The sequence below is a fragment of the Coloeus monedula genome (genome assembly GCF_965178545.1).
Source record: "Coloeus monedula genome assembly, chromosome: Z".
Classification (NCBI taxonomy): Eukaryota; Metazoa; Chordata; class Aves; order Passeriformes; family Corvidae; genus Coloeus; species Coloeus monedula.
Genome location: NC_138822.1, coordinates 41,887,418 through 41,912,556, shown reverse-complemented (window position 1 = coordinate 41,912,556; position 25,139 = coordinate 41,887,418). Strand labels below are relative to the sequence as shown.

Sequence of the window (25,139 nt, the reverse complement as noted above, 5' to 3'; positions counted from 1 at the left end):
GTGTAACCAAGTGTGAGTCCCCTGGCAGGCATCTGCAAAGAACGTTGTTTTACCCTGTTTTTGCTTGTGTTGGTAATGACTCCTGTTCTCTCTTCTGAAGGAACTGACTGTTTAACAAACGAGTTGCTAAAGGCATTTTTTTTTTTTGTGTAACTGTACGTGCTTATTAGAAGAATCCATAGGAAACTTAATTGAATTTCAAGAAACTGAATTGCTACTCGTATTTGTCTGGGAATTTTTTTTGGTGGCAAAGTTCAGTGTACAGCATTTGACCATCTCTGTCCAGTTCCTAGCTCATAGTTCAGTCTCATTGCAGATGAGACTAAAGCCAGTGTCATTGGTAATACATTGATACTTGTTTGTTCCTCTGTCTTGGAGGAAGATGTTCAGCTTCCCACAGCAGAGAGATAAACTGGATGAATGGAAAATTAAGTCTCTTTTGTATTCAGTTGTATTCCAGATAACAGTTGCTCCATATTGAGCATTTGGGTGGTCAAGCAAAGTGCCAGTGGTTTAGCATACAGTGCAAAAGTGTATGATTTAATCAAAATAGTTGAAAATGCACTTCTAAAATACTTACGTACTTAGCAGGGAACTTCTACTTTCTGGAAGGGCCTTTTGCTAAATTTGAGTGCGTAAGGAATACTGTGAATATCATCTGTGCATTGGAACTAAGTGGGAGAATACTTATGTGTACATCAGTGGCATGTGTGAAATCCTGTGAAGTCAGTGAGAGGATTTCCATTAACTTCTAGTTTGTGTAATTCTGAATTGGCCTATTCGTTCAGGCTTGCAAATTGTAGTTCTAAAGGTAATAATTAGTATTAGTATTTTCCCATACAAAGAGAACCTGTTTAGAGTAGGGTTTTTAAAAAATGTGGATCTGTGGTGCTGAAAGAGAGCATTTGTTGTAAACCAAAGGATGAAAGTATAAAAAAAGACTGAAGTTACAATTAGAGAGCATTTTGCCTCAGTATGAAACTGTATTCTGCAAATAGATTGGGGATTATAGGAAGAAAAATGAGAAGTTGGAAGTGGGAACAAGAGTGTTCATGGCAAGTAATAGGGAAAGAAAAAAATAATGTAAGTCAAGAATTTTCAGTACTGGAGGAAGGAAGCTTGTAGGATAAAATAGTATTTTGGAATCAAGAGGATGAATGGAAGAAGTAAATTTTTTGAGAAAAATGGTTTGCAGTCAAAAGACTGGGAGGAATCAAACAGCTCCTTTAGAAAGGCAGAAAATGTATCTGGATGAAACAGAAGGCTTCACCAATTACTAAAATTCGATGAAACCAAAAAACTGACATATTAACAACTTAGAATATATTGGAAGTGATAGATCTGAATCCTGCACAGATGGTTCTTTTGATTTATTATCAGCTGATTATTTTTAATTTTCTATCAATTGTCTTGCAACATCATTTTCTTGTCTATATAAATGGAGTGAAATGACTTTAATAGTTGAGTAACTATGGCTTATTCCTGAAGTGACATTGTGAGTTGCATATAGAAATTAGCAAAGTAAATCTGACAGGGGAAAAAGAATTAAAAAGAAAAGTAAAAAAAAAAAAAATTAAATTGCCATTTAACTTTGAATGGCTGTGTTGTTGTGTGAGGAACTCTCAGTTTGTAAGACTATATTCCCTAGCAGATTTTGTCATTTTGCCTTTGTTTTTTTAATTGATGAACTAATAATTTCACATTAAATACCATTCCCATCCAGAAGCAATTAGTAATGAGCCATGTCATCCCACAAAAATATTTTCACAATTTCTTCTCCTCCTTTTGAATGTTTTACCTGGAAGTTTTTGAGTTCCCACCAAAAGATTTTTCCTGTTTCTACAGTAACGATAGTGTTGAAAGTGTTGATATTTTGTTATTAAGTGCAAGTCACACTGAAGGATTTGTTTAGAATGCCACAGTGGAGGAGGTACTGCAGGTTTCCTTCTACCTTCTATACTCAAATGAGCTCTCAGCACAGGGGTGTTAAGGAACAGGGTTGCTGTCAGAGACAGTGGTGCAATGGAACTGTCCTAGGCCATATCCCACCAACATTAGGTGGAAACATTTTCTGGCTCTTCTCTTTGGGTTGCAACAGGAAGTCTGGCATGATTTTTTCTCTCTTCTACCAAAGAGGGGACAGGCCTAGATTCCACTGAATTAGAAAAGAAGAAAAAAACCCCAACCTTTCCCTCTTAAAAAGAGATCTCAGGACTAATGCAGCAGTATTATTTCTAAATATACTGTTGGCTGGAGTAAGGGTTTATTATTAGCTTGGGTGAAAGTAATTTTCAAAGATTAGAAGAAAGGCACTTCCTGTTACGGAACATAGGATATGTGTGATATCTGCAATATAGAAGGTATCAGTGAATATATAATTTTTCAGACTGTCTCCCTGTGATGGCATCCATTTATAATACTGCTAATTTCTTGCTATTGAAAGTGCTTTTAATGGTAAATCTAGTCTTGCTGTCTCCAAACAAAAGAAGCGTTCCTGAAAGTGAGAGAGAAAGTGCTGTTTCATCCCTCTATACTGGCAGAAACTGAAAAGATACAGCACTTCTTGCCAGACAAAACTCCATGTTAAGGGAAAATGGCAATAGTGTAATGTTGTCATTGTTATGACAAAGCAAGTCTCCATTTCCAATTTAAACTGCAAGCATTAAAAGTGCACTAAGAATAGCCTGCCATCCTGCCTTGGCATTTTGGTTTTTTTCCTTTCGTTATATCTTCATGAAGAATTAACATTTCGATACAACATTTGTTCATGGATTTGCAGTGGTTAAATCAATAGTTAATGAGGTTCGTCGTATAATTTGAGCTTGTAGTTTGTTTATGCTAGACCAACTTTATCCATACTCCAAACAAATTATCTCTTATAATCACCAGCCTGAAGATAAATCTCTAAATGTTTTTCTGATGATAGTGCTGTGGTTGGCAGGTGTTAGAAGTGCCTCCCAGGGACAAAGATTGAAGATGGGCTTGTTCTCACAAATCCTTCAGGCGAGGTTGTTTAGCTTTCTATCCTGTCATCTGCAGACGAGCCTTGTATGGTGCCCTGCTAATGAAATCTAATAGGCAAAGGTCATATATCTTTATGAAGAAAAATGCAAAGCTGGTGAGTGATGAATGTGCTTCATGGGGTTCAATGGACGATGCTTAGCAATAAAATCCATGTTTAAACAGTGCTTCAAATGGCTTGGCATATCACTGTATTTTGTGCCTTAACTACTTTTTATAACAATTCTCATTACGAGTGATGGGAATAGATAAATACAAAAATAGTTGAATATGCATGCAAAGTTGTCTGTGTAATTAAAGAAATAGGTGGGGGTAATTATTTTTCAGTATTCATAGCATAATGAGTGAGATGGCTCACATGATAGTACACACCAGTATTGTATTTAAATTTAAAAGCTCTATTGAGTAGCAATAGAAGCATATTAGCTAGCATGAAGATTTAGGTAGATTCTAACATCAGTTATAAATCAAAAATGCCTTTCTCAAATGTCAAAACATAATGTTAAAAAATGGAGGACAGTAGAAACAAAACATGCTGGTGTAAAATTGCAGATAGAACTTCTAAAGAATGCAAGTCAGTGCCTTTAAGAAATTGCTAATCTGGAGTTCGAAGGAATCAAATAAACCAGATATTGTTGAATCACTGCTGTTTTTTAAGAAGTTACCAGTTCATTTGCTATAGTTACACTGCTGAGCTAAGAGACAGTTCAATAAATCAACTCAGGCTTGATGGATTTTACAAACCATTGCAATGAGCGTGTGGAAGAAGAAAGAAATCTCTTAGTATTCCCTCTTTGACAAAAGGATATGCAAAGAGACTGAATGGATGAATGGTTGATTAATTTTGCCAGAAATTTTCTTGGCAGCCAGAAATGTGGTTTTGCATTATCATGTTTGCATGGGAATTACTTTGTAAGGTATGAATTATTATGTATAACCTTACACCTGAGACTTAGCTGGCTAAAAGAGACAGCTCCTGGTCAGTGTATGTATGGTTGTGATGTTTCTCATGTTGTAATTCATCACTCTGTCAATTCAGCCTTTTGCTTGTTACCACTTGCTAATCAGTCAACAGTGAAATCAAATATTGTATGTGACTAAATGAACCTTGTAACTGAAGTGATAGGTTGTTTCTTTTTCAGTATTTTTTAATTGATTTACAAGCTATGGAAAAATCAGATGGAAGTTCTTAACCTAGAATCAGAAAACAGAGTAGTATGAAGGAGAACAAAAAAGTGTATTATGGGCTATGTCCACATGGCCTGTTGATTGATAAAAAATAGTGCTTCTTTTTCTCCTCTAAGTTTTTGAGGTAAATAATGACTAGATTGTATAAACTATGCTGTACTTTAGTATGGAGATATTTCTTTTAATTTTGTACATATCATGCATATTTTCTATAGGGGTCTTTGCTTATAAATATGGTGCATAAGCAATTCCTGTACTTTTAGGCTTTGTATACCTGTGGTTTCAAAATAAGAGACTTTCCTGTCCATGTACTTTAGTCCAAAAAAATATGTACACATGTACTTCAACCTTGAAAATTACCTGGAGGGAGTACATTTCAACATACTACATTTCTCTGTACTTCTCTACTTGGAGCAAAAGTCATACTGCTGTGATTACAAGTTTTCTATTTTATAAAGGCAGAGTTTTAAAGACACATTTGAAAACGGAGGTGTCATTTAAGCCTTTAAACTTGAAAATTACATCTATATATTTTAATGTATTTTGCATTTTTAGCAACTCCGAACTGCTTACCCTTCAACTACCAGAAATGCTCAAAATCGGCAACTTTATCATGGTTTTCCTGTTACAGAAAACATCCACTAACAATAAGACAAATTACAAGGGAATTTCTTCCCTTAGAGATGGAAATAAATGAGTACTTTCACCTCCATATTACCAGACTACATGATGTACTTCAATTCTCTCTGATTCCTGTGCTGCTGCAAAACTTTTTTTCTTCTAGGTATTGAGGTCACAGCAATCTAATATTATTATTAGATACACAGGAGCATGCAGACCATTACCTATGTTTGTTAATGTCTTTAGACTATGTACTCAGTGTTTGTCTTGTGCAGTAGTGGCAGTGCCTTGACAGGGCTTCATCTCCAGCCCTTCTGATCTGCTACATTCTTTGAGTACATGTGCACAAACCCCACCGACACCAGGGAGCATTTTTGACTGTTGTATTTCAGAGTTAGTTGTACACCTCATCATGGGGGGCTGCCTTGCTTATGGGTAAGATTTTGTGTTCCTTAGGTAGGTGACAGTGATAGACACTGAAGGCAGGTATTCCAGCTGCAGGAAGAATGTTGTAGCCAAGTGGGTCATGATGATATCCTTAAGTTACATGTAGATCATAATGTCTTTTAGGATACATGAAGATGCTGGAGCCTAGCTGCTAAATCCAGAGCTGTCTCAGCTAGTTCTATGAACAGGGAATAATGAAATTGCAGTTTGGCAGTATACCTGAGCAAAATTTTTGTACCTCGAGTTTTATGAATGAATTGGGACTTTAGGAGAAATCATGTGCTGTGCTAAATACACACAAAACATGGAAATCTTTATAAGTTCTATTTAAACACAGGTTAAAATGAACAATCCTGCATTTGAATACACAGAATTTGTACCTGTATCAAATGTAAGTAAAACCTGTTTAGCTGCAATCTGAATTCATAAAGAGTGGATTATTGTTAGGACACTATGATAAAATGCGCCAGTGCTGTAGAAAAGGCACTGTTTCCATTATGAACCTGGCTAAACATGCCTTCATTGAACAAAGCATGCTAATTTCTTTTATTAAAGTGGAATCCTTCTTTTTTCTTTGCTTCCTTTTTTCTTTTTTTTTTTAGTTACTCTGCATTTAATGGAAATAATAGACTGTAAAAACACAGCCATCATCAGTACTAAGGGATGTGAGATCAGTGGCAAACAGGCATTCACTGCATTATTCTGTATTAGCATTCCACAATGCTATAGCATTTCCAGTTCAAATTCTTTTCAACTTAAGTTTGGAATGCCTAAACTTAAACATGTGATTGGGGTTGTCATAGAGCAGGATAACAAAGCTCAAAGATGCCCATTCTCCTCTTTAGTTTAGGACCTAATACGTTTTTATATTTGGAAACTGCAGACATAGAGGAAGCAGAATTAGCTGCTATTTTTGTTCTTTCCAGAAGACGGATAAATATCAGGGCAGAAGAGCTGCTGTTTGGTACATCAAAATGCACAATAGAAAAATGCAGTCTTTCCTTACAGAAAAGATAGTGATTTTTAATAGAGCATTTTCACTAGTGGTGTTGGTAGAAAAAAAACCAAGGTAAAACAACAAATACCATTATTCGTGTTTCTGGAGTCTTGTAGGCATCATACTGTTTATACTGTTCTTTCCATTTTTAGTGACCTTTACCTGAAAACTTTTTATAAAATTGAGTATTTTTCTGCACTCTTTTGCCTTGCTTTTATTTTTTTTTTTTTAATAAAGGAGAGGACTTCTAGCAATTAGCTGGATTTACAACAAATGGCACACAGACTGTTAGCTCTGCATGTGTGCTATATCATTGGTGTTTACCCTATTATATTGCAATTTAAGTATGTCATAAAGTTTTATCAGTGATCACATAGAAATGAACTGGAATGCAGAAGTACCGACCATGAAATATTAGGAGAATGCAGTATGTAGCAGTATGTATGACTTCTGTATTGTGATAATTGCATCAGTTGTGAAAATTTTAATGGGATACGATATTCCTCATTTATATTTTTGACGGCTGGGTATTTTTAGCAAATGAGTTGTCAGCAGAAAGGCTTCATTAGACCCATCAGGGTATCTGCCCATGAATAACGAATCCCAAACTGTACTGACAGTTTCCTTGAGCCAAAATGATGGAGCATCTCTGACAAAAGCCATATTGTGCTCTCCATGTGAGAAGTGTGAAGAACAAAAGAGACAGTTTGTTCTTAATTTGGTCAGGTTAATATTGACACAGTTATCTTAGAAGAGTCAGAAGTGTGTGTAATGTACACTTGCAGTGATCACTTGGGTAATTGGCTGTTGATTTCATGAATCAGTGTTGCAAGAAACAGAAGCTACAGATTCTCTTCAGATATTTCTTGGGTATTTTGCTTCTTTTAAAGGATCATCCATCTTTATAGTTATGTTATCTGTTAAATTTTAAAAACCTGTTAAATTTTCAAGAAAGAAAGTAGAGTTTCTGAGAAAGAAGTTCCACAGCAGTATACAACCTACATAAAATGGTATTTCTCAACAAAAATACATGCTAACTATACATGTTCAAAAATCCTTCAAAGTCTTTGGATTTCTTCAGCTTTCTCATTCTGATTACCTAACTTACAAGAAAAATATTTGTAAATTTCAGAATGTTTGTCATATTGCTGTGTTACAGCAGGAGCTGTCTATATGCATTAGATAAAACAAAAGCACAATTTTATTACACATGTTATGACACTAAATTACTCCATAGTTATACTGCTGGTAACTATGCAAAATATCTGTACTACTAGATTCTATGTATTTCAAGTACATAAATTTCAAGTATGCTTACAATCCATTTTTTTGTTTAGAAGTTACTTAGAGGGCATTGTAACAACTAATAATGTTTACATTTGCTGTTTACCTGCTGTATAGTTTGTAAATATTGGTTAATACTTAAGCCAGCACATTCTAATAAAAGAAAAGAAGTGTATAAAAATGACCAGTTGACTGACCTTTGTCATTGTCCAGCTGTGTCAGTATATTTCCTGCTATAGTAATTCATCAACAGTGTATTTTAAATGCTTGTAATTTATTTGGCATGTACAAGCTTAACTGTTGAAATTATTTGCATTTTTTCATTTCTGAAGGAAATTTTTTATGTTCTGCAAGCATTTATAATATGTGCAACATTCTGGTTGTTCGTTTAAGTTAGCAAATTTGTGGAAGAGTCCATGTATCTACCATGTCTTTCAATATGTGGTCTTTGGTAGTTTTTAAGACTTGTTTGCAACTGTCATTATTTACTTGAATGCTTGAATGCTTGTGAAGTGAGTATCTGAATTTTGTTGTTGGTACTAGTTTAAAAGAATAAATTTTAGGGATATTTGGGAGAGTTGTCAGGGATTTTCAGATGATTTTGAATCTGCTGTAGTTCAGATTTTCTATTTGAATAGATTTTAATTGCTCCAGCTGCAGTTAAGAATGGGATAACTGAGGTGACTTTTTCATGCTTAAAGACATTTTGGTACTGTTTCTAATCTACCCAATACTAGTGTCTTCAGAAGAGGATTTTACTGGTTTGGACATTCAAAGCTTATTCATGATAATTCCTCACCATAACCCTTGATTCAGAGTTCACATCTGAGTGTCCACCAGTAAACTGTCAGCTGACTGTTCGTGCATTAATCTGTGTGAATTTCACATAAACCTCATTTTTAGGTGCTATGCAAACATCAAAGGGGGAACTTAATCTCTAGTCGCAGAAATTTGACAAATAGATTTTTTTGTTTTAAGTTTAACTTACAGGGAGGGAGATGCATTTGTGGACACATTTGAGTAGATTAATATATAGTATTTATATATTTGTAACCAAAACAGTGTAATTCATTAGGTAGGAGACAGATGCAGGGGAATAACATGCCAATCTGCACATACAGTTGTGCTGTGTTCATGATGAACTGCTGTTTATTCAAGGCCAGTGTAGCTTGGCAGCATCAAAAGAACTCTTGGCTAGAAGATGACAGAAAATTATTTTTAAAACAAACAGTAGAAACATAAAGGAGAAAATTAAATTTCTAAGTCTTTGTTCACCTGTAGTTATCAGAACTGAGGGCTGAAAAAAGACATCTATACTTTGTGCATTATGTTCCCAGTTGAGAAAGGTGGATGTATGGTTTATGTTTCGAGTTCTAGATAACTGGGCTAGTCCAAGCATTAATGAGAATAGGAAACATAAAAATTTATCTCCTGTATGCTTGGTGTGGGGTGTTCGTGAAAGTAGGCAATTTTTTTGATACAAGGAGTGTAAAAAATACTCAGTCCTTACTTTTGTGTGTGTGTGCGTGTGTGTGTGTGTGTGTGTGTGTGTGTGTGTGTGTTTGAAGATTTGCACAATTCAAAGAGCAGGAACAAGGGAATCTATAGGAACAATCTGTGGTAATTGTGTGTTACAATTGGGTAACATCATCATGGGCACCATAAAGGGCTGCAAAATTAAGTTAGCTTGTGGATTTCCTTTTGATTGCTGAATTTTGCATCTCAATACTATTATTTTAACATCTGTTATTTTAGATTAAATATTGGCATGACAAATTTCATAAAATATTTTTCTAGCAAAAAAAGGTGATTTATTCAAGAAATAGCAATATCCCAGTATCACAGAATTACAGTATTGTTAGGGTTGGAAAGGACCTCTGGAGATCATCTAGTGCAACTCCCTTGTCAAGGCAGGGTCACCTGAAGCAGATCACACAGGAAAACGACCAGGTGGGTTTGAATGTCCCCAGAGAAGGAGAGTCCATGACCTTCCTGGACAGCCCATTCCAGTGCTCTGCCACCTCCAGTGTAAAGAAATTCTTCCTCATGTTTATGTGAAAATTCCTGTGTTTCAGTTTATGGCCATTGCACCTCATCTTGTTTCTGGGCAGCACTGGAAAAGTCTGGCACTCTTGTCCGGATACCCACCTTTGAAGTATTTCATTGTGTTGATGAGATCCCCTCTCAGTCTTCTCCAGACTAAACAGGCCCAGCTCCCATGGTCTCTCCTCATAAGAGAGATGCTCCAGACCCCTGATCATCCTTGTGGCCCTCCACTGGACCCTCTCCAGTAACTCCTTGTCTCTCTTGTGCTGAGGAGCCCAGAACTGCACACAGAACTCCAGGTGTGGCCTCACTAGGGCCGAGTAGAGGGGGAGGATCACCTCCCTCAACCTGCTGGCCACACTCTTCCCCATGCACCCCAGGATGACATTGGCCCTCCTGGCCACAAGGGCACTGCCAGCTCATGGACAGTTTGTGATCCACCCAGAGTCCCAGGTCCTTCTCCACAGGGCTGCTCTGTAGGAGGTCAGCCCCAGCCTGTGCCGGCACTTGGGGCTGCTCCTCCCCAGGGGCAGGACCTGACACTTGCCCTTGTTGAGCCTCATCAGGTTTCTCTCTGCCCAACCCTCCAGCTGACCCAGGTCCCACAGAATGGCAGCAGAGCCTTCAGGTGGGTCAGCCACTCCCCCCAGTTTAGTGTCACCGGCAAACTTGCTGAGGGTGCAATTGATCCCTTCCTCCAGGTGTTTGATAAACAAGTTGAATAAGATTGGTCCCAGTATTGATCCCTGGAGAACACCACTGACTGATGTTCAGGCCTCCAGCTGGACTCTGTTCCACTGATGACAACCCTCTGAGCTCTGCCTTCAGCCAGTTCTTGATTCACCTCACTGTCCATTCATCTAACCCACATCTCCTGAGCTTACCTGCAAGGATGTTACGGGAGACACTGTCAAAAGCCTTGCTGAACTCAAGATATGCACCATCCACTGCTTTTCCCTCATCAACCTATCCTGCCATGCCATCACAGAAGTCTCTCAGATTGGTCCTACATGATTTGCCCTCAGTGAATCCATCCTGACTACTCCTGTGCTCCTGATGACCTTCTTGTCTTCAACTTTTTGATGATCTCCAGAATGATCTATTACATCACTTTTCCAGGAACTGAGGTGAGGCTGGCTGGCTGGTAGTTTCCCAGGTCTCCTTACTGTTTTTGAAGATGGGGATGACATTGGCCTTCGTTGAGTCATCAGGCACTTCTCTGTGATTTTTCAAAGATGATGGAGAGCAGCAGAGCAACATCTGCCAGCTCTCTCAGCACCCTTTGGTACATCCCATCAGAGCCCATGGATTTATGGTTTTAAGCCCAGCTGATCTCTAACGCAACCCTCAACAGCCAAGGGGAAGCCTTCCTTTCTCCAGTCTTTCTCTCATACCTCTGAGATCTGGGACTTCTGAAGGCAGTCTCAGCAGTAAAGACAGGCAAAGAAGGCATTCAGTAATTTTGCCTTCTCTGTGTCTTCCATCACCAGAACACCCATCTGATTGAGCAGTGGCCCTGCATTTTCCCTAATCTTTCTTTTGCTGCTGATAAACTTGTAGAAGCTTTTCTTGTTGTCCTTGATATCCCTTGGTGGACTCAATTCCAAGTAGGCCTTGGCCTTCCTCATTGTATCCTTTCAACTCTGATGATGTTCCTATAGTCCTCTGTCATGGTTTAGCACAGCTTGGGTGTACATCCTGAGATGTTGTGATTCCGGGGGGGGAGGGGGGAGGGTGCTGGCTGTGATCGTTTAGGGGATACACATTGTAAAGTCACCCCAAGACATCCTCCTATGTGGTCTGTCCCTTCTTCCGCATAACACACATTTCTCTTGTGTTTGAGATTTGCTAGGAGTTCCATGCTCATCCATGCTGGTCTCCTACCCCCTTTGCCCAATTTCTTTGTCATGGGGATACACTGGCCTAGAGCTTGGAGTACTTTAAGCAATGTTGCAAAAGTAGGTGGCAGGAACAAGTAAGAATTATGTTTCACCAGCAGATTCAAGAAGGCAAAACCTGCATTTAGTATTTTAGTGTTCTTCCATTACTATGCTGTGTCTGGCTCTTGATTTTATTAGGCACATAGCTGTTTTGACAAGTGAAATGGCATTCTCTTGCTCATTAGAGCTGCTGATGCTTTTTAACATTTACGGCTACTTTTACGGCAGATTTGGATGAAAAGAACAAGAGAAGTTGCTGACATTTCTTTTAATTTAATATTTTTCAGGACTGCATATTACACAGGAGTCACATTGGTGATCTGAAAGCATTCGTAGATAAATATGGGTTTGATGTACTTGTCATTCTGGCTAACTGCTTGTCAGATGAGAAGCAAACAAAACAACAAATAGCAGTATACTCAGAAAACGTAGAGCTAGGCAATCAAGTAAGTACCTGGAAAAAGAATCAGATGTTTTTTCTGAAAAAAGATGTTGGGGTTTTTTTAAGTAGTCTATATCAAGGTGTTGATTAATAAAGTGAGGTAAAAATGTAGCAACAGTTGACCAGCAACTGACCAACTATTTGAAATGGCTGAATTATTTATATGATACACAATGAAAGATTATGATATTTGGTATTGCTTCAGACCAAGCTAATAGAAAAAGATTATGAAAAATACCGAAAGAGGCAAAATTTTTCAGTTCAGTTAAAATGTTGTTTTGGTTTTTTCCCCCCCTAGTTTTGGCTTGGGTTTGTATTGTGGTTTACACAAATGTGTCTTCGGCAATGAGTGATAAGCAGACACCTTGTAAATGGTAATGACCAGAACTCATACATGTATATGTTATTCCTAAAGAATTCAAGCTCTGAAAGAAAAAAATTATTACAATTGTGAACATTTTTCCAGAGCTAGGTGCTTTTCATCTTTTTAAACTATATTTATCCCCAGGTGGAAGAGACTATTTCAGTGGCAAATTTTTGAACCTTTTTCTCAGTCTTGAAAACTTATGATTTTAGGGACAGGTGGCTAAGTAACTCCATTGTTTTCAATAAAATGCATTTACTTTACTAATATAATAATCCCTTTCTAGAAATACATTCCTAAAGTACTACATAAATTTTACTCACATTTCTTAAGGGAACAACCACACATTTATTTGGATTTTCTGTTATTAATAACAAGTGAAGTGAAAAGTCAAACGGTATAATTTCTGACCAATCATATAACAAATATGTTGTCTTGATCTTCTGTTGTAATACATCATCTATCTGGGGATCATAATAAGGATGCTACAGTGAAATGGCCAAGCAATAGGTTAATAGGAAGAGATAGGTATGGCTGTATTACATGATGAAGTGCCTTTATGCCCATGACTGCAGTGACTTCTGAAATATCCTGTTTTTCAACAGATCTGCTGTGAATTAGAAGAATGTCAGAATCCTTGTTTGGAGCTGGATCCTCTAGAGTGTGAATGTGACCAAATTCTTATTTATCATCAAGAAAATTCTTTGGTGACCTGTGATCAAATTTTTCTTCTAATTAAGGAAGTTATAAATAGAAGGCAACCAGAAATGGTATCAAACAGTAGAACTTCTTCTACTGAAGCTGTTGCTGGAAGTGCTCCACTTTCACAAGGATCTTCTGGTATTATGGAGTTGTATGGTTCTGATGTAGAACCACAGCCCAGTTCTGCCAATTTTACAGAAAATCCTCAAGATCTAAATGGGTCTATGCAAGCCCACATTGATGTTAATGTAGACCTTGTGAGTCCAGACAGTGGCTTGGCTACCATTAGAAGCAGCCGGTCTTCCAAGGAGAGTTCTGTTTTTCTTAGTGATGATAGCCCTGTTGCAGAAGGTGGTGCTTCGCATCACAGTCTTCTGCCTGGCTTTGATTCCTATAGCCCTATTCCTGAAGGAGCAATAGCTGAAGAACAAAAGTCTCAGTCAGGAAACAATAGTGATAACTTCGATCTTTTCAATTTTGATCTAGCACCCATGGTTACAGCTCCATCTGAGTCATCTTCTCGTTCTGTTGATTGTTCCCCAGCAGATGACTATTTTCTCAATAGTGATTCATCAGAAGGGCATCAACTCACTCTGAAGAAAGAACTTGATGAGGCAAACCTGTTAGATAATGATACAGCAAATTATTCAACTGACTTCCTTACGACAAAAATTGAGGAAGACAACCTGGCTGAATTTGATGAGAATCCAGGAGAAATTTGTGAGAAAACTTCAAGTTTGATTGATTTAGTTGAAGGTGATTCTTCTTCACCAGAAATGTTGAAATCTGCTGATTCAAGAATTCCACCAACTCCTATGAATAGTCTTGTAGATACTTCACCATTAGATAATGGGCAGCCTTTAATTTTCTCACAAGATGTCATAAAAAAAATTAATGAAATAGATGGCACAAATTACTCTCAGTCTCGTGTTAGATATGGGAGCTGGTGGGATGGCTTTGACTTAGATTCCAGAAATGCTGATGCATGGAGTTCAAGTGAGCAGGAATCTGTATTTCAGAGTCCTGTCTTATGGAAAGATTCTAAGGAAAGTCCCTTGCTACGAGAACATACTGATAGAAGAGCCTCAGATTCTGTGTTCCTCCAAAAACAGCCAAAGCAAATGGAATATATGAAAGCAGGACTGTGGGATAATCAGTTTAAACAAGATAGTTGGAACCATGGGAATCAAGAGAAAAACAGTGAACAGTCTTGTTTGGAAACTGCTTCTTTAGACGAGACAAAGCAAGAAGCAGAGAGCTTTACAGACCTGTGGAAGGTCAGCCACCCAACACCTGTGATGTCAGATGCATGGTGTAGTGGCGAAGGAAAAGGTAGTCAGCTAGCTGGAGACTCTTACAAAATCTGGACTGAGTTTGATGAAGGAAATGCTGGTAGATCCTCAGAAAATGTGTGGAACATGCCCAAACTAGAGAGAGAATTAAAATCAGTGAATATTCCTGAGGAATGGGCCATATCAAAAACTGTTTTATCAGATTCTTCAGATATCATAGTGGACAATGAGACTGAAAATCCAGAAGTGTGGGATAAAGGAAGTTGTTATTCAATAGAAGACCATGGAAAATCTGAAAACATAAATTTTGTTTTCAACAATATGCAAAATAATTCCAAGCTGAACACAGGGGAAAAAGCTGTGTTTGGTGATCCTAAACATAGACCAAAACCATTTGAAAATACAGACACCTGGAATACGTATGATAAAAACATCAGAAAAGAAGTAACAGAAGTAGTGGTGCCATGGGAGGATACCTTCTTATACAAAAACTCAGATCTTAGTTCCTCAAATATAACGGAAGATTTAGTTATTTCTCCACCAGACACCAATTATTCAACATCTGATTCATATATATCACCTACCTATGTGGAAGATGAAAGAGAAAATGAGGACAAGGGTTTTGATGAAGAAACAGTTACTGGTAAATTCATTAACAAAGATTTGGCTGAGTCAAAAGTGCTTGAGAAATCAAGTAAGGAACCATTATCTCCTAACAATATGCCTTTTTCAAATACTAGACATACAGATATCTGGAACACTCCACTAAACAACATCACCCAGTTACAAGAAAGAAATTCTGAAGTTTCAGTTCTTTCTGCCTCTGCTAAACCTTTTCTTAATTCAGAACAAACAAATGATCTATGTTTTTCAACTGAATCATGTACTAGTGAAAATAATTTTCCTGTATCTGAAAACAGAAGAGTGACACTGGCATATAATCAAACAGTGAATGATTTATCACCCTCACAGAATGAATTAAATACTAGACAGACAGCAGCTGACAATGCAGAAACAGTGGGCAGTGTTCTTGTAGAAGACACAAACACCTCTATGCCAACTTCAGAAATTGAGAATGGCTTGAATCTTAAAATATGTGACTTAGGGAGTGAGATACTTAGTAAGAATGCAGCACAAAACATTGCTGGTATGGATGAAGAGCTGGATAGTCAGGATTCAGTGCTGCAGCTGAACTCATGGGATTTACAGAGTGGGCAGGATAATGAGGAAGGCTGGAATAATGCCATTGTCATCTCTAAGGAAGGAGAAGAATGTAAGAGAACACATGAGACAAGTGGACAGCAGATGATTAATGATGTTTGTAATAAACCAGTGCAAGAGGACAATGAACCTTCAGGTAAAACAGATTTGGAAGAAAACGAGTCAACAACTGAAGTTGCCACCTCCACAGAAAAAATGAGAAATAGTGTTAGTTTGGAAGCGTTAATTACAGAGAATGAGTCATTTTCTAATCAAAGCAATCCAGTTAGTCAGGAAGATAGAAAAGACGTGTTGCAGAATAGTTTAGAATCTTCAAGTATTTCTGCAGGAGGCAGAAATTACAAGTTTTTTGATCACCCCTTACCACAAAATTACAATTATAGTGAAATGTCACAGCTGCTTTCTGAGGGAGCTGAAGAAGAGGCTACAGTGATGGAGGATGTGACAAGTCCAAAGACGGAAAGTATTTCTGAAAGTTGTGACAAGGGTAGTGATAATCCTGAAAGTAATTCTTCTAAAATGCCTGGCAGCTCAGGTGTCTGGAATGACTCTGGAAAGAATGGTTGTGGCCAAGCCACATCAATTCCTTTGATGGATAAACCACAAGAACCACTGGGAGAAGGGCAAGAATGCTTACATGAAGTGACTTCTAACCATCCAGACATTTGTAATTCTGAGTTAGTGTCTTTTAAAAATAGCTCTGAACTGATGAGGACCAATGAAAATTCTTTCGCAGATGAGTTTAAGAATAGTCCTTCTGGATTTGTTAGTGTTCCTGATACTACACATACATCTGTGGTGGAAAGTTCATTTTCATTTGAAATAGGTTCTGGGAGAAATGAAAACTCTGAAAATTTAGAACCTGCTAATAATCTTTATGAAGAGCCATTTGCAGTGCTCAATGACAGGTTTCCGCAAACTGCTTGGGATTCACAGCCATGTGAAGATTTGCAGTCTCCTGGAACGAGTCCTGAGGCAAGTGAAATCCTTGAAATAGCAAATACCACAAGCAGCCTTTCAAAAGATATACAGATCAAAAGCTATTTGGAAGAAGATAATGTGTGGAGTAATTCAATAAATGATTATACACACTCAAGTGGAACAAGTCCTGATTTAAGCGATGCATCTGTGAATGTGTGGGGAGATCTTCCAGCTGCTAGTCATCATGAAAGAAGCAGGGATATGTGGGAGATTAAAAATAATAAAAATCTTGAAGATTCTTGTAAAAAGAAGGAATTTGGGAATGAATACAAAGAAGAATTTGAAAGAAGTGGCAAAGAGAACAAAGTTCCTAAAAGCTTAGATTTTTGGAATGCCCATGTAGATGACGATACTGTATCTTCTTTATCAAGTCCTGACATAAATGAAGATTCAGAGAATTCAGAGGCACATCCAGAAGTGATTAATGAAGATTCAATGTGTGAAAACAAACAGCACAAAGCATCTGAAAAGGGAGAGGATTATGTTCAGTCCAATGCAACAAGTCCTGAAGCTAATGAAGACAATTTAGGTGCAAAAACTAGGGTGGGAGAGAAGGTCTTGATAGGAATCTTCAATGAAAATTCTGAAACAATTGAAGCCAGGAAGGTATTGCAAGAGGGTATGACTATTGACTTTATTGACCATAGTAAGACTCCTAAATCTACTACAGGGCACAGTAAAACACCTGAGGAAAGAACTCGGGTGAGTATTTTCAATGAAAAAACAGATACTGGGGAAGACTTATATTCATATCAAATGAACAAAGATCCTACATTGACTTCTGCTGCTGGTGATAAAGAAGAGCATTCTTCAAAAGCTGTAGATAGGTGGAATATGTCACTGGAAGCTGATTTAAGAACTAATCCAAAGTCCACAGTAGGAACACCTGATTTTCCAGATAACCGTTCAGAGTGGTGGAGTTCACAACCTTGTGAAGAAAAGCAGTTGGAAGATCAGTATTCTTTTTCAAGTCACTTTGTAACAAACCAGTTAGGAAACAGTAAAGAGGACTCCTGTGATTCCCCTTCACAAGATGAAGAACTAACAGAAGCACATTTCACAGGTAATGATGAAAATCAGCCTGCCCTCCTGTACTCTGATGAAAAAGAAAATGAAAGACTGCTACATTCTATCAATAGTCCTGATGGTCAGATAAATAAAGACACTCTACAGTTCCAACAATTTGATTCTTTCACACTGGATAAAGAAGAAAAGGAGTTGATAGAGCAGTTGTTTTCTACAGATGAGGAAAATCAACTGACTCCACAGAATTCTTTCTCAGATGAGGAACGAACTGTACCAAATACATCAGTTCAAGCAATCAGTGTACTGGATCTACCAAAAGACAGTGAGGGAAATGCAGGTCTCATTCCTCAAGAACAACAGGAGGACAGCTGTGAAATATTAGAAGTGCACAACTCCATGCCAGGCACTTTCACCGTAGAAGATTTATCTTTTGAAATGACAGAAAAGTCAAGTCCAGAGTGGAATATATTAGTTCCCCAAACTGTGCTTATCCCAGATATTTTACAGGATAATACGCAAGAAAGTAATCAGTTTTCAGTGGAACCTGACCTGTGGACTAATGCTGAGCAGATTGTCCCTTTGATGAAATCAGATGGTGAAAATCCTGATATTTTAAATCACTGTGACCAAGGCAATGGTTCAGAGTCATCAAGCAGTCCTGTTGTGTGCCAGGAATATGGAGCTAAGCATGCCTCTATCCCATCTTCTCAGATTGCAGTGGAGCCTGAAGACAAAGACAGTCAGCCAATTCACTTGAGGTCAAATATGAGTAAAGAGGCAGATTTTGATTCAGAGTATCAGTTAGTAATGCAGAAGGTGGAGAAGCACTCTGAAAATGGTCATCCCCAGGACTATGAACCAGTAAAGACCAACGATTTCTATCAGTTTACCTCTTCTAACCCTCAGGAGCCTCCTGAATTTGCAATTCCAGAAGAAGACAGTCTAGAAAATAAGCTGGTTTCTGACCCTGCTGAGTCAGCTGAAATTGCCAGTGAAGTTGTAAAAGTACCATACTTAGATCTGAAAGACATGTTCCATGAAAGTTTCACTCATGCAAGCCATCAAGGAACACCAACAGGTAAAGCTCAAATAGCGACCTCCCAAATGCATTTGCTTCCCATGGATTTCAATCAACCTGATAGGGCAGAACAAAGCTTAAAAAAAATTAGTGCCTTGGGTGAAGTTGTAAAATATTCTGATACTGACCATCCAGCAGTAACTGGTGATGAGCTAGATAGGTCAGAAGAATGTATGGATGAATCTGACACAGGGATAGAACATAGTATCAAGAACACATCAGTGACTAATGTCCTCGCAGGCACATGTGATGGAATGAACGTAGTGGCACTACTAGGCAGTGAGGCAGTAGAAGGGAAATCAAAGGATGAACAGACACTCTTTCCCAAATCCTTCCTACCTGGTGGTAGTGAAGGCGATGAATCTGATTCAAATAATCAACTGTTCGATGACACAACAAAAGAATATGAAGCTGTAATTGAACATGATGTTCCTGTGTTTAAGGAAATACCCAGTGACCAATCACCAGCGGTGTGTACTCCACCATCCTCTGCATCTTTTGATGCTGAACTCTCTGGCAGCAGAGAGTATGCAAACAGTGAGCTCTTGTTACAGCAGCCATTTTATGACAGCATTTCTTTGGGAAAACGGCTACCACTGCCAGCTCCTCCAAAAGGTGCAGAAGGCATCCTAATGACCGAAGATAAGGTGTCTGAAACATCCACAGAGTGCCTTCAGGAAAATCTCACCTCAGTACCATCGCTCTCCATGTCTGAAGTAACTCGACCAGATTCTGATTTTTTGGCAGGAAAATCTGAAGCAGAAACAGCTGATCCTAACTCACCACCAGGTGGAGATAGAAGATCATGTGATGGTAAGAAAATATGCTTTCCAGGGCAAACGCATGGGACAGAGAAAGGAGGAAGTGTCTGGAGTATTACTGCTTAATGAGGAGGCTTTGAGTGTAGTGTGGAGTTTGTGTGTCTCCCTAATGTACAAAACGTGTACTGTGGAAAGAGCTCTAGTGTCATTCACTCAGACAGATCTAAAGCTTTTAAACAGTGAAGTAGGAACATAATTTCTGTTGTTTGTACAGGGCCTAGCTTATAGGACACTGAGTCGTTTGTCCCTTGGGAATGATCGCCATGTTAATGTATAACCTTTAACAATAATGATGATGGTGATGATGTTATAAAATTCCAGTACACATTAACAGAGCATAGCAGACTGAGAAGAGCTTTACCTCACAGTACTGATTAAAGGATGTTATGGTGACTAAATCAGTAATTCAAAAATTAAAAAGAGTTTCTATTTTCCTGTTCTTTTAGAAGCTGACTCCCTACTTTGTAGGGAGAAAAAGCTGAGAAATTCCCCTAAGAGCCCTGAACTGGAAAGCACAGAGAGTAAGGAAGATGTGAGGATGCAGATGCTCCCAGCTTCACTGGAGATGGATTACATCCTTGTTACTGAGGAGGAAAGTATACCTGCAACGAATGATACCCTTGAAAGAAGTGAAATTAATTTTGCATTTCAAGAATCCCATGAAGGCTTTTCACCAGGCTCCTTGGATACCTTTCAGCCAATCTCCATTTCTAATGAAAGCAAAGATCACCTTGTTTGTGGGACTGGGCAGGACACTATTCACTTAGAAGAGAAAAGTTCTTCTATTGTGCCTCAAAAGCTGGATGGTGAAAGGAAATCACAGGAAAGCTGTGGGCAAGATGAAGGTTGGATTATATTGGGCCAAAATGAAGTAAGCGACATATCACCTGAAGAAATTTCTGTCAAGACAGAGATGCCAAAATCAGGGTCCAGACATCCTGGTGAAGAACTGGCAGCTGTTGGAGCACAGGAATTGATTCTTGACACTTCGACAGAATTTCAGGTCGAAACTCCTCTTCAGAAATCTTTTGAACATGAAGGCTGTTCTCCTTCAGATGGCCTGACTGCTGAGAACATGAGTTCGGGCACTGCAGGAACATCAGAGTTGCAGGTAGTTGGTGGTGATAGTACATGGGAAGCAAATTCTCAACAGAGGCTTGGGAATAATGTAGCAACAGAACAAGAAATGAAGGAGGAAACGGTTCTTCTCAACAGTGACAGAGAACTGAATCAAAAATTAAGGTAAGTAAAATTCAACCTGTTTTCTTTCAAAAGTCTTCTGTTAATTTGTTACCTATGTTATTGAAGTGTGTGCTGTTATGAATAGATGGCAAGACTTTAAAGTCTGAAGTATGCAATGTATTTACATTCTTTAACTATCAATGTGTTTCTCCCTTTCTAAAAACAGATTCTTCCTTCTTGGTTGCTTGATATGAGCCGCATTAGGGTTGTTTTGCAATTGGTTTGAAGGTCACTGTCTTGCAGGGTTAAGTCTCTCTTCCTTCCCACTGATTGTATAACCGACCTTTAAATCTGAAACAGATGTGGCCAGGGAATACATTCCAAAGCCAGGTACTGATGGTATTGCCAGTCCATAATGAGATTATGGAGGGATCAAAGTGAAGTGCTATCTCTACCCCATGCAGAACTGCTGGGAAGGAAGACAGGAGGGAGTCAAGGCTCAGAGTCAGAAAACGTGCTGCTTATAGAGAAGAGAAGAGAAAAGCATGAGGGAAAGTTGTGGTCTTTGTGATTATTTTCAAGCTCTAGTTGGATCAGAGCAGCATTTTTGACTGTTTGAATTGAACTGGCAGTTGAGGCAGATCGGGTACAAATGGACCTGCCTTTGGGTGGACATGCAGCCTCTGTGCTGGCAGCATTACTACTGCCAAGTGACTCTCTGCTGTGTCAGCAGATGGAGTGAGGGGTGGCCCTCTTGACTGCATTTACTGTAGTGTATTGGAGAGGATGCTTCTGTTGTTGACTTTAGTTTGCAAACAGCAGGTTGCCAGCAAAAGAGAGGAAAATCTTCAGAAGTGTTAGCAGAAGATGAGCACTCATCAGATCTGTAGAGTCTGAAGTAGACCAAATATTCAGTGCTTGACCTTGAAACTAGAAAAAGTATGGTGGGTTGGCACAATATTTCTGTTGCATCCCATCCTCTTAAGCTTCTAAATTCCATTCCAGAAGAAAAAGTAGAAATTTTGAAATATTCTATAAAAGAGAAATCTGGGAGAAGCAAAAACAAGCAAAATTTCCAAGCAGCTGTTTTGCATCCATGCTGTTGTGTGGAAGGGTGGCTTAGGATCTTCCAATCCAGGAAAACTAGATGTCCTTGGACTTGGAGGTGCTTTTGTTTGTTAACCCTGGAAGCCATTTTCCTGTGTTACCTCTGCAGAGTTTCACTGGAAGTTCATTAAAAACAACTAATTTCAATTAATAAATATGTTTTTTTGACAAACCACGCATTTCTAGTAAAAAATTTTTGAATCAAAAAATGCTTACCACATCTGTTCACAATCAGTAATGAATGGGATGGGAAACAGGAAGAGTTATTTAGGCGTGCTGGCTAGTTGCGGGCTTGCAAATCCGGCGTGAAGAAATTGTCTGTTAATTCCTCTGTCTCCCATAAAGCATTTTAAATTACAAACAGCCAGATGCTGACCCTGTCTAACTCACACTGATTTAATTACATGCAGGCAGCATCCCAGGAGTTTGACTTGTCATACTTACATTTCCATGATTTTTAGAGAGGTAAACAAAAATCTAGGTATCTGATTTAGAGTGATTTGTAAATAAAACAGCACATCTTGGACTTGAGATAACTTCAGCGTAGTGAGATTCTTAGTTAGACACCTCAGGAAGAAAATCTGATTTTTAAACTTAGGCTGGTACTAGAAAAAATATTCCTATGGCCATGGATTTATAGAGGGAGTTAACATCTTACTGGTATGAATTGTTAGATTCACTTTGAGAAGAGCTCTGCTGTTTTTTAGGAACTTCTGAAATAGGCTAGCCCTGTACAAATCCTACTCCACAATAGTTCACACTGGAGTTTTGCATTCAGTACATTCATTATCCTTAGAACTTAGTGTATTTGCTTGGACTAATTCCCACATTAAAATCCAAAACTCAGCTGTGTTAATATTCTTGTGTTTTCAGTAAAAATTTAAATGCATGCTGGAATACGGTGCATCCTGCAAGAAAAAAATAAAATAATTCTTGGTATAGAATATATATGGTCACTGTACCTTCTAGTTTAGTCTTTCTTCTTATCTTGTTTAGAAGTTATTTAATACTAAATGCCTTTTCAGTCAGTAGCAGTGGCTATTTCTGTCCTTTGCACTACTGATAACTGATGCCCAGAGAAGGAATTTATTCAGTAAGGATAACAAAGTAAGGAACTTATTCAGCTTCCACATTAACAATTAATTGTGGGAGCATGGAACCAATAAAATCTACTTTCCCTTGGGTTTAAAGTTTTGTTGTTAGATTTTTTTCATGATAAGTTGTAAAATCTAATGGAAGTTTCTTCCAGCATTAATGTTATTAAAAGTAATTAATCCTCTTCTGTGAGGATTTTGTATATAATAGAGGTTGCTTTTGTGGTGCAGTTTTCCCCTCAGTTTCCCCTTTGCTTGGTAGCTGATATTCAATAAACTTGTAATAAGCTTGTATCTTTGGTCAGTTAGATAATGACTTCAAATTTCTAAGGAGAAGAGACACATGCATCCTTATGCATGCCCACAGTGTTATCACAGAGGCCTTGATGCCTTTGAAACCAAAGCAAACACAAAAAAATAGTATGATGAAATACATACAGGAATCCTTACCTCTAGATGATATGCCTATTTCATAAAAGCTCTTACATAAACAGCTGAAAAACTAGCAACTGACATGGTAGAAGTGTATAATTAGAAATGTTTTCTTAATGTATTTAATTGACAGTTTTAAAAACAGAAGTTCCTTAAAACATAACTCAGTATGCAGCTTTTGACTTTTAGTCTGCCTTTAACTGCCCTTCATGGCCAACAAAGTTTGCAACAGTGTGATGCAGCAGAGCTGCCAGCCTATGGGAGATTAGTGAAGAAACACTGGTGTCATCACATAAGAGAAGAAACTAAGACTTTCCTGATTATTGCAGTGCAATTTCCAGAAGGCACCTGATGGTGCTAGTCATCAGGCTCTTAGTCTGCCAAAGATTTACATCCAAGTAGGATGTAAAGAAACTCTTTAGTGTGAGGGTGGTGAGGCACTGGAACAGATTGCCCGGAATAGCTGTGAATGCTCCGTCCTTGGAAGTGTTTGGTGCCAGGCTGGATGGGGCTCTGAGCAACCTGTATAATGGTAAGTGTCCCTGCCCCTGTCAGGTGGGTTGAAACCAGGTGATCTTTGAGGTCCCTTCCAACCCAAACAATTGTGAGGTTCTATGATCTTTGAAAAATAAAGAAACTTACCATTTGAATTCAAACTCAATCCCAGCCAATGAACAACTGAATGAGTAGACCAAAGTTTTTGAAGGCATGTAATTAATAACTGTCTTCTAATCCCTTTTATAACCGTATGTCTCTGTTTAGGGAAAAAAAAGTGAATTCCTACTTTGCTGAAGTAGGTTCCTTTAATAGTGGAGTAAGGGTCGGGCAGTGACGGATGCAGTTCGCATTGTTTTCTGCTTTCATCCAGCAGATGTCTGCCACCTCTTCTAATAAAACTGACTGTTACATCGAAGAGGGAAATAAAGTTTTGAAACAGAAAGTGTAAACAAAAATTAGAATGAAAAAGTGCCTTAAAATCTTGATGTCTGCATGTCACTGCCCCCTTCATCCCAATGTCAAACATAACAACTCTCAGGGCTGTTAAGGTCAGTTTTAAAGAAGTCTGTGGATAGAGGTAAAGTTCTTCCATCCTCTCCTGTTTTATTTCTGCAAGGAAAAGCTGCAGCAGGGAGTGAAGAATAAGGATGTTTACTAGCATTAAAACACTGGAGAAAAGATAGAAGCTTGTCTCAGACATACACAAACGGCAGAAGTAATAAAGCTTGGAGTTTCTTTGGCCTCATAGAAAAAGCACAAAAATATTTGATAGCACATTAGTAATGTCAGTCTTTCCAGAAAGAAAATAGGTTTTTATACAGCATGTTAGGTAGGCAGGATAACATACTTTGCTGCTGCTAAATGGAGGTGTGCCAGCAGTAAAATTTATGGCGACTAGAGGTAATTTTCTTCTTGATAGAAGGTATCTTGTCTTACAGAGCTGTATGAAGGTTGGTGGTGATGAATTGGTCAGGAGGTAGAGGGAGAACACTGCAGATGGCCGTGCTAGTTTTTACCCAGCAATTACTCAGAGTATTTTAGTGGCTGTGTATACCAGATCATTCTTGCTTTTACCTTTGTTGTAGGGAAGGATTATCCTTTTCCTTATCAAAAGAGTTAGAAAGAGCTGAGTGAAATACTATGAAATGATGTATTGACTTGAGGAACAAGAAGCAGTGAGCGCAGTAGAAATAAGAACAGAGAGATTTGGAAGGTTTGGGGGAGAGCTTAGAAAACTGGTGGCAAAACTGAGCAGAAGACAAGTTCCTTTGAAGAGCTATCACAATATATTTAACCTGCTAGAATGAGACTTCAAAAGAAAGCTTCATTTATCTTTCTGATAGCCTTTTATCAAA

At 38.3% G+C, this 25,139-nt stretch overlaps 1 protein-coding gene across 1 annotated transcript in view; it reads left to right on the top strand.

Moving 5' to 3' along the window:
• PRUNE2 (prune homolog 2 with BCH domain) overlaps positions 1-25,139 on the top strand; it is a gene marked incomplete at both ends in the record, with an annotated part of 138,500 nt that overhangs the window by 74,011 nt on the left and 39,350 nt on the right. The window contains 3 exons of the mRNA XM_082300845.1: positions 11,832-11,990; positions 12,956-19,463; positions 19,918-20,713. Coding sequence (XP_082156971.1) covers positions 11,832-11,990; positions 12,956-19,463; positions 19,918-20,713 — 7,463 coding nt within the window. The remainder of the gene's footprint in view (positions 1-11,831; positions 11,991-12,955; positions 19,464-19,917; positions 20,714-25,139) is intronic.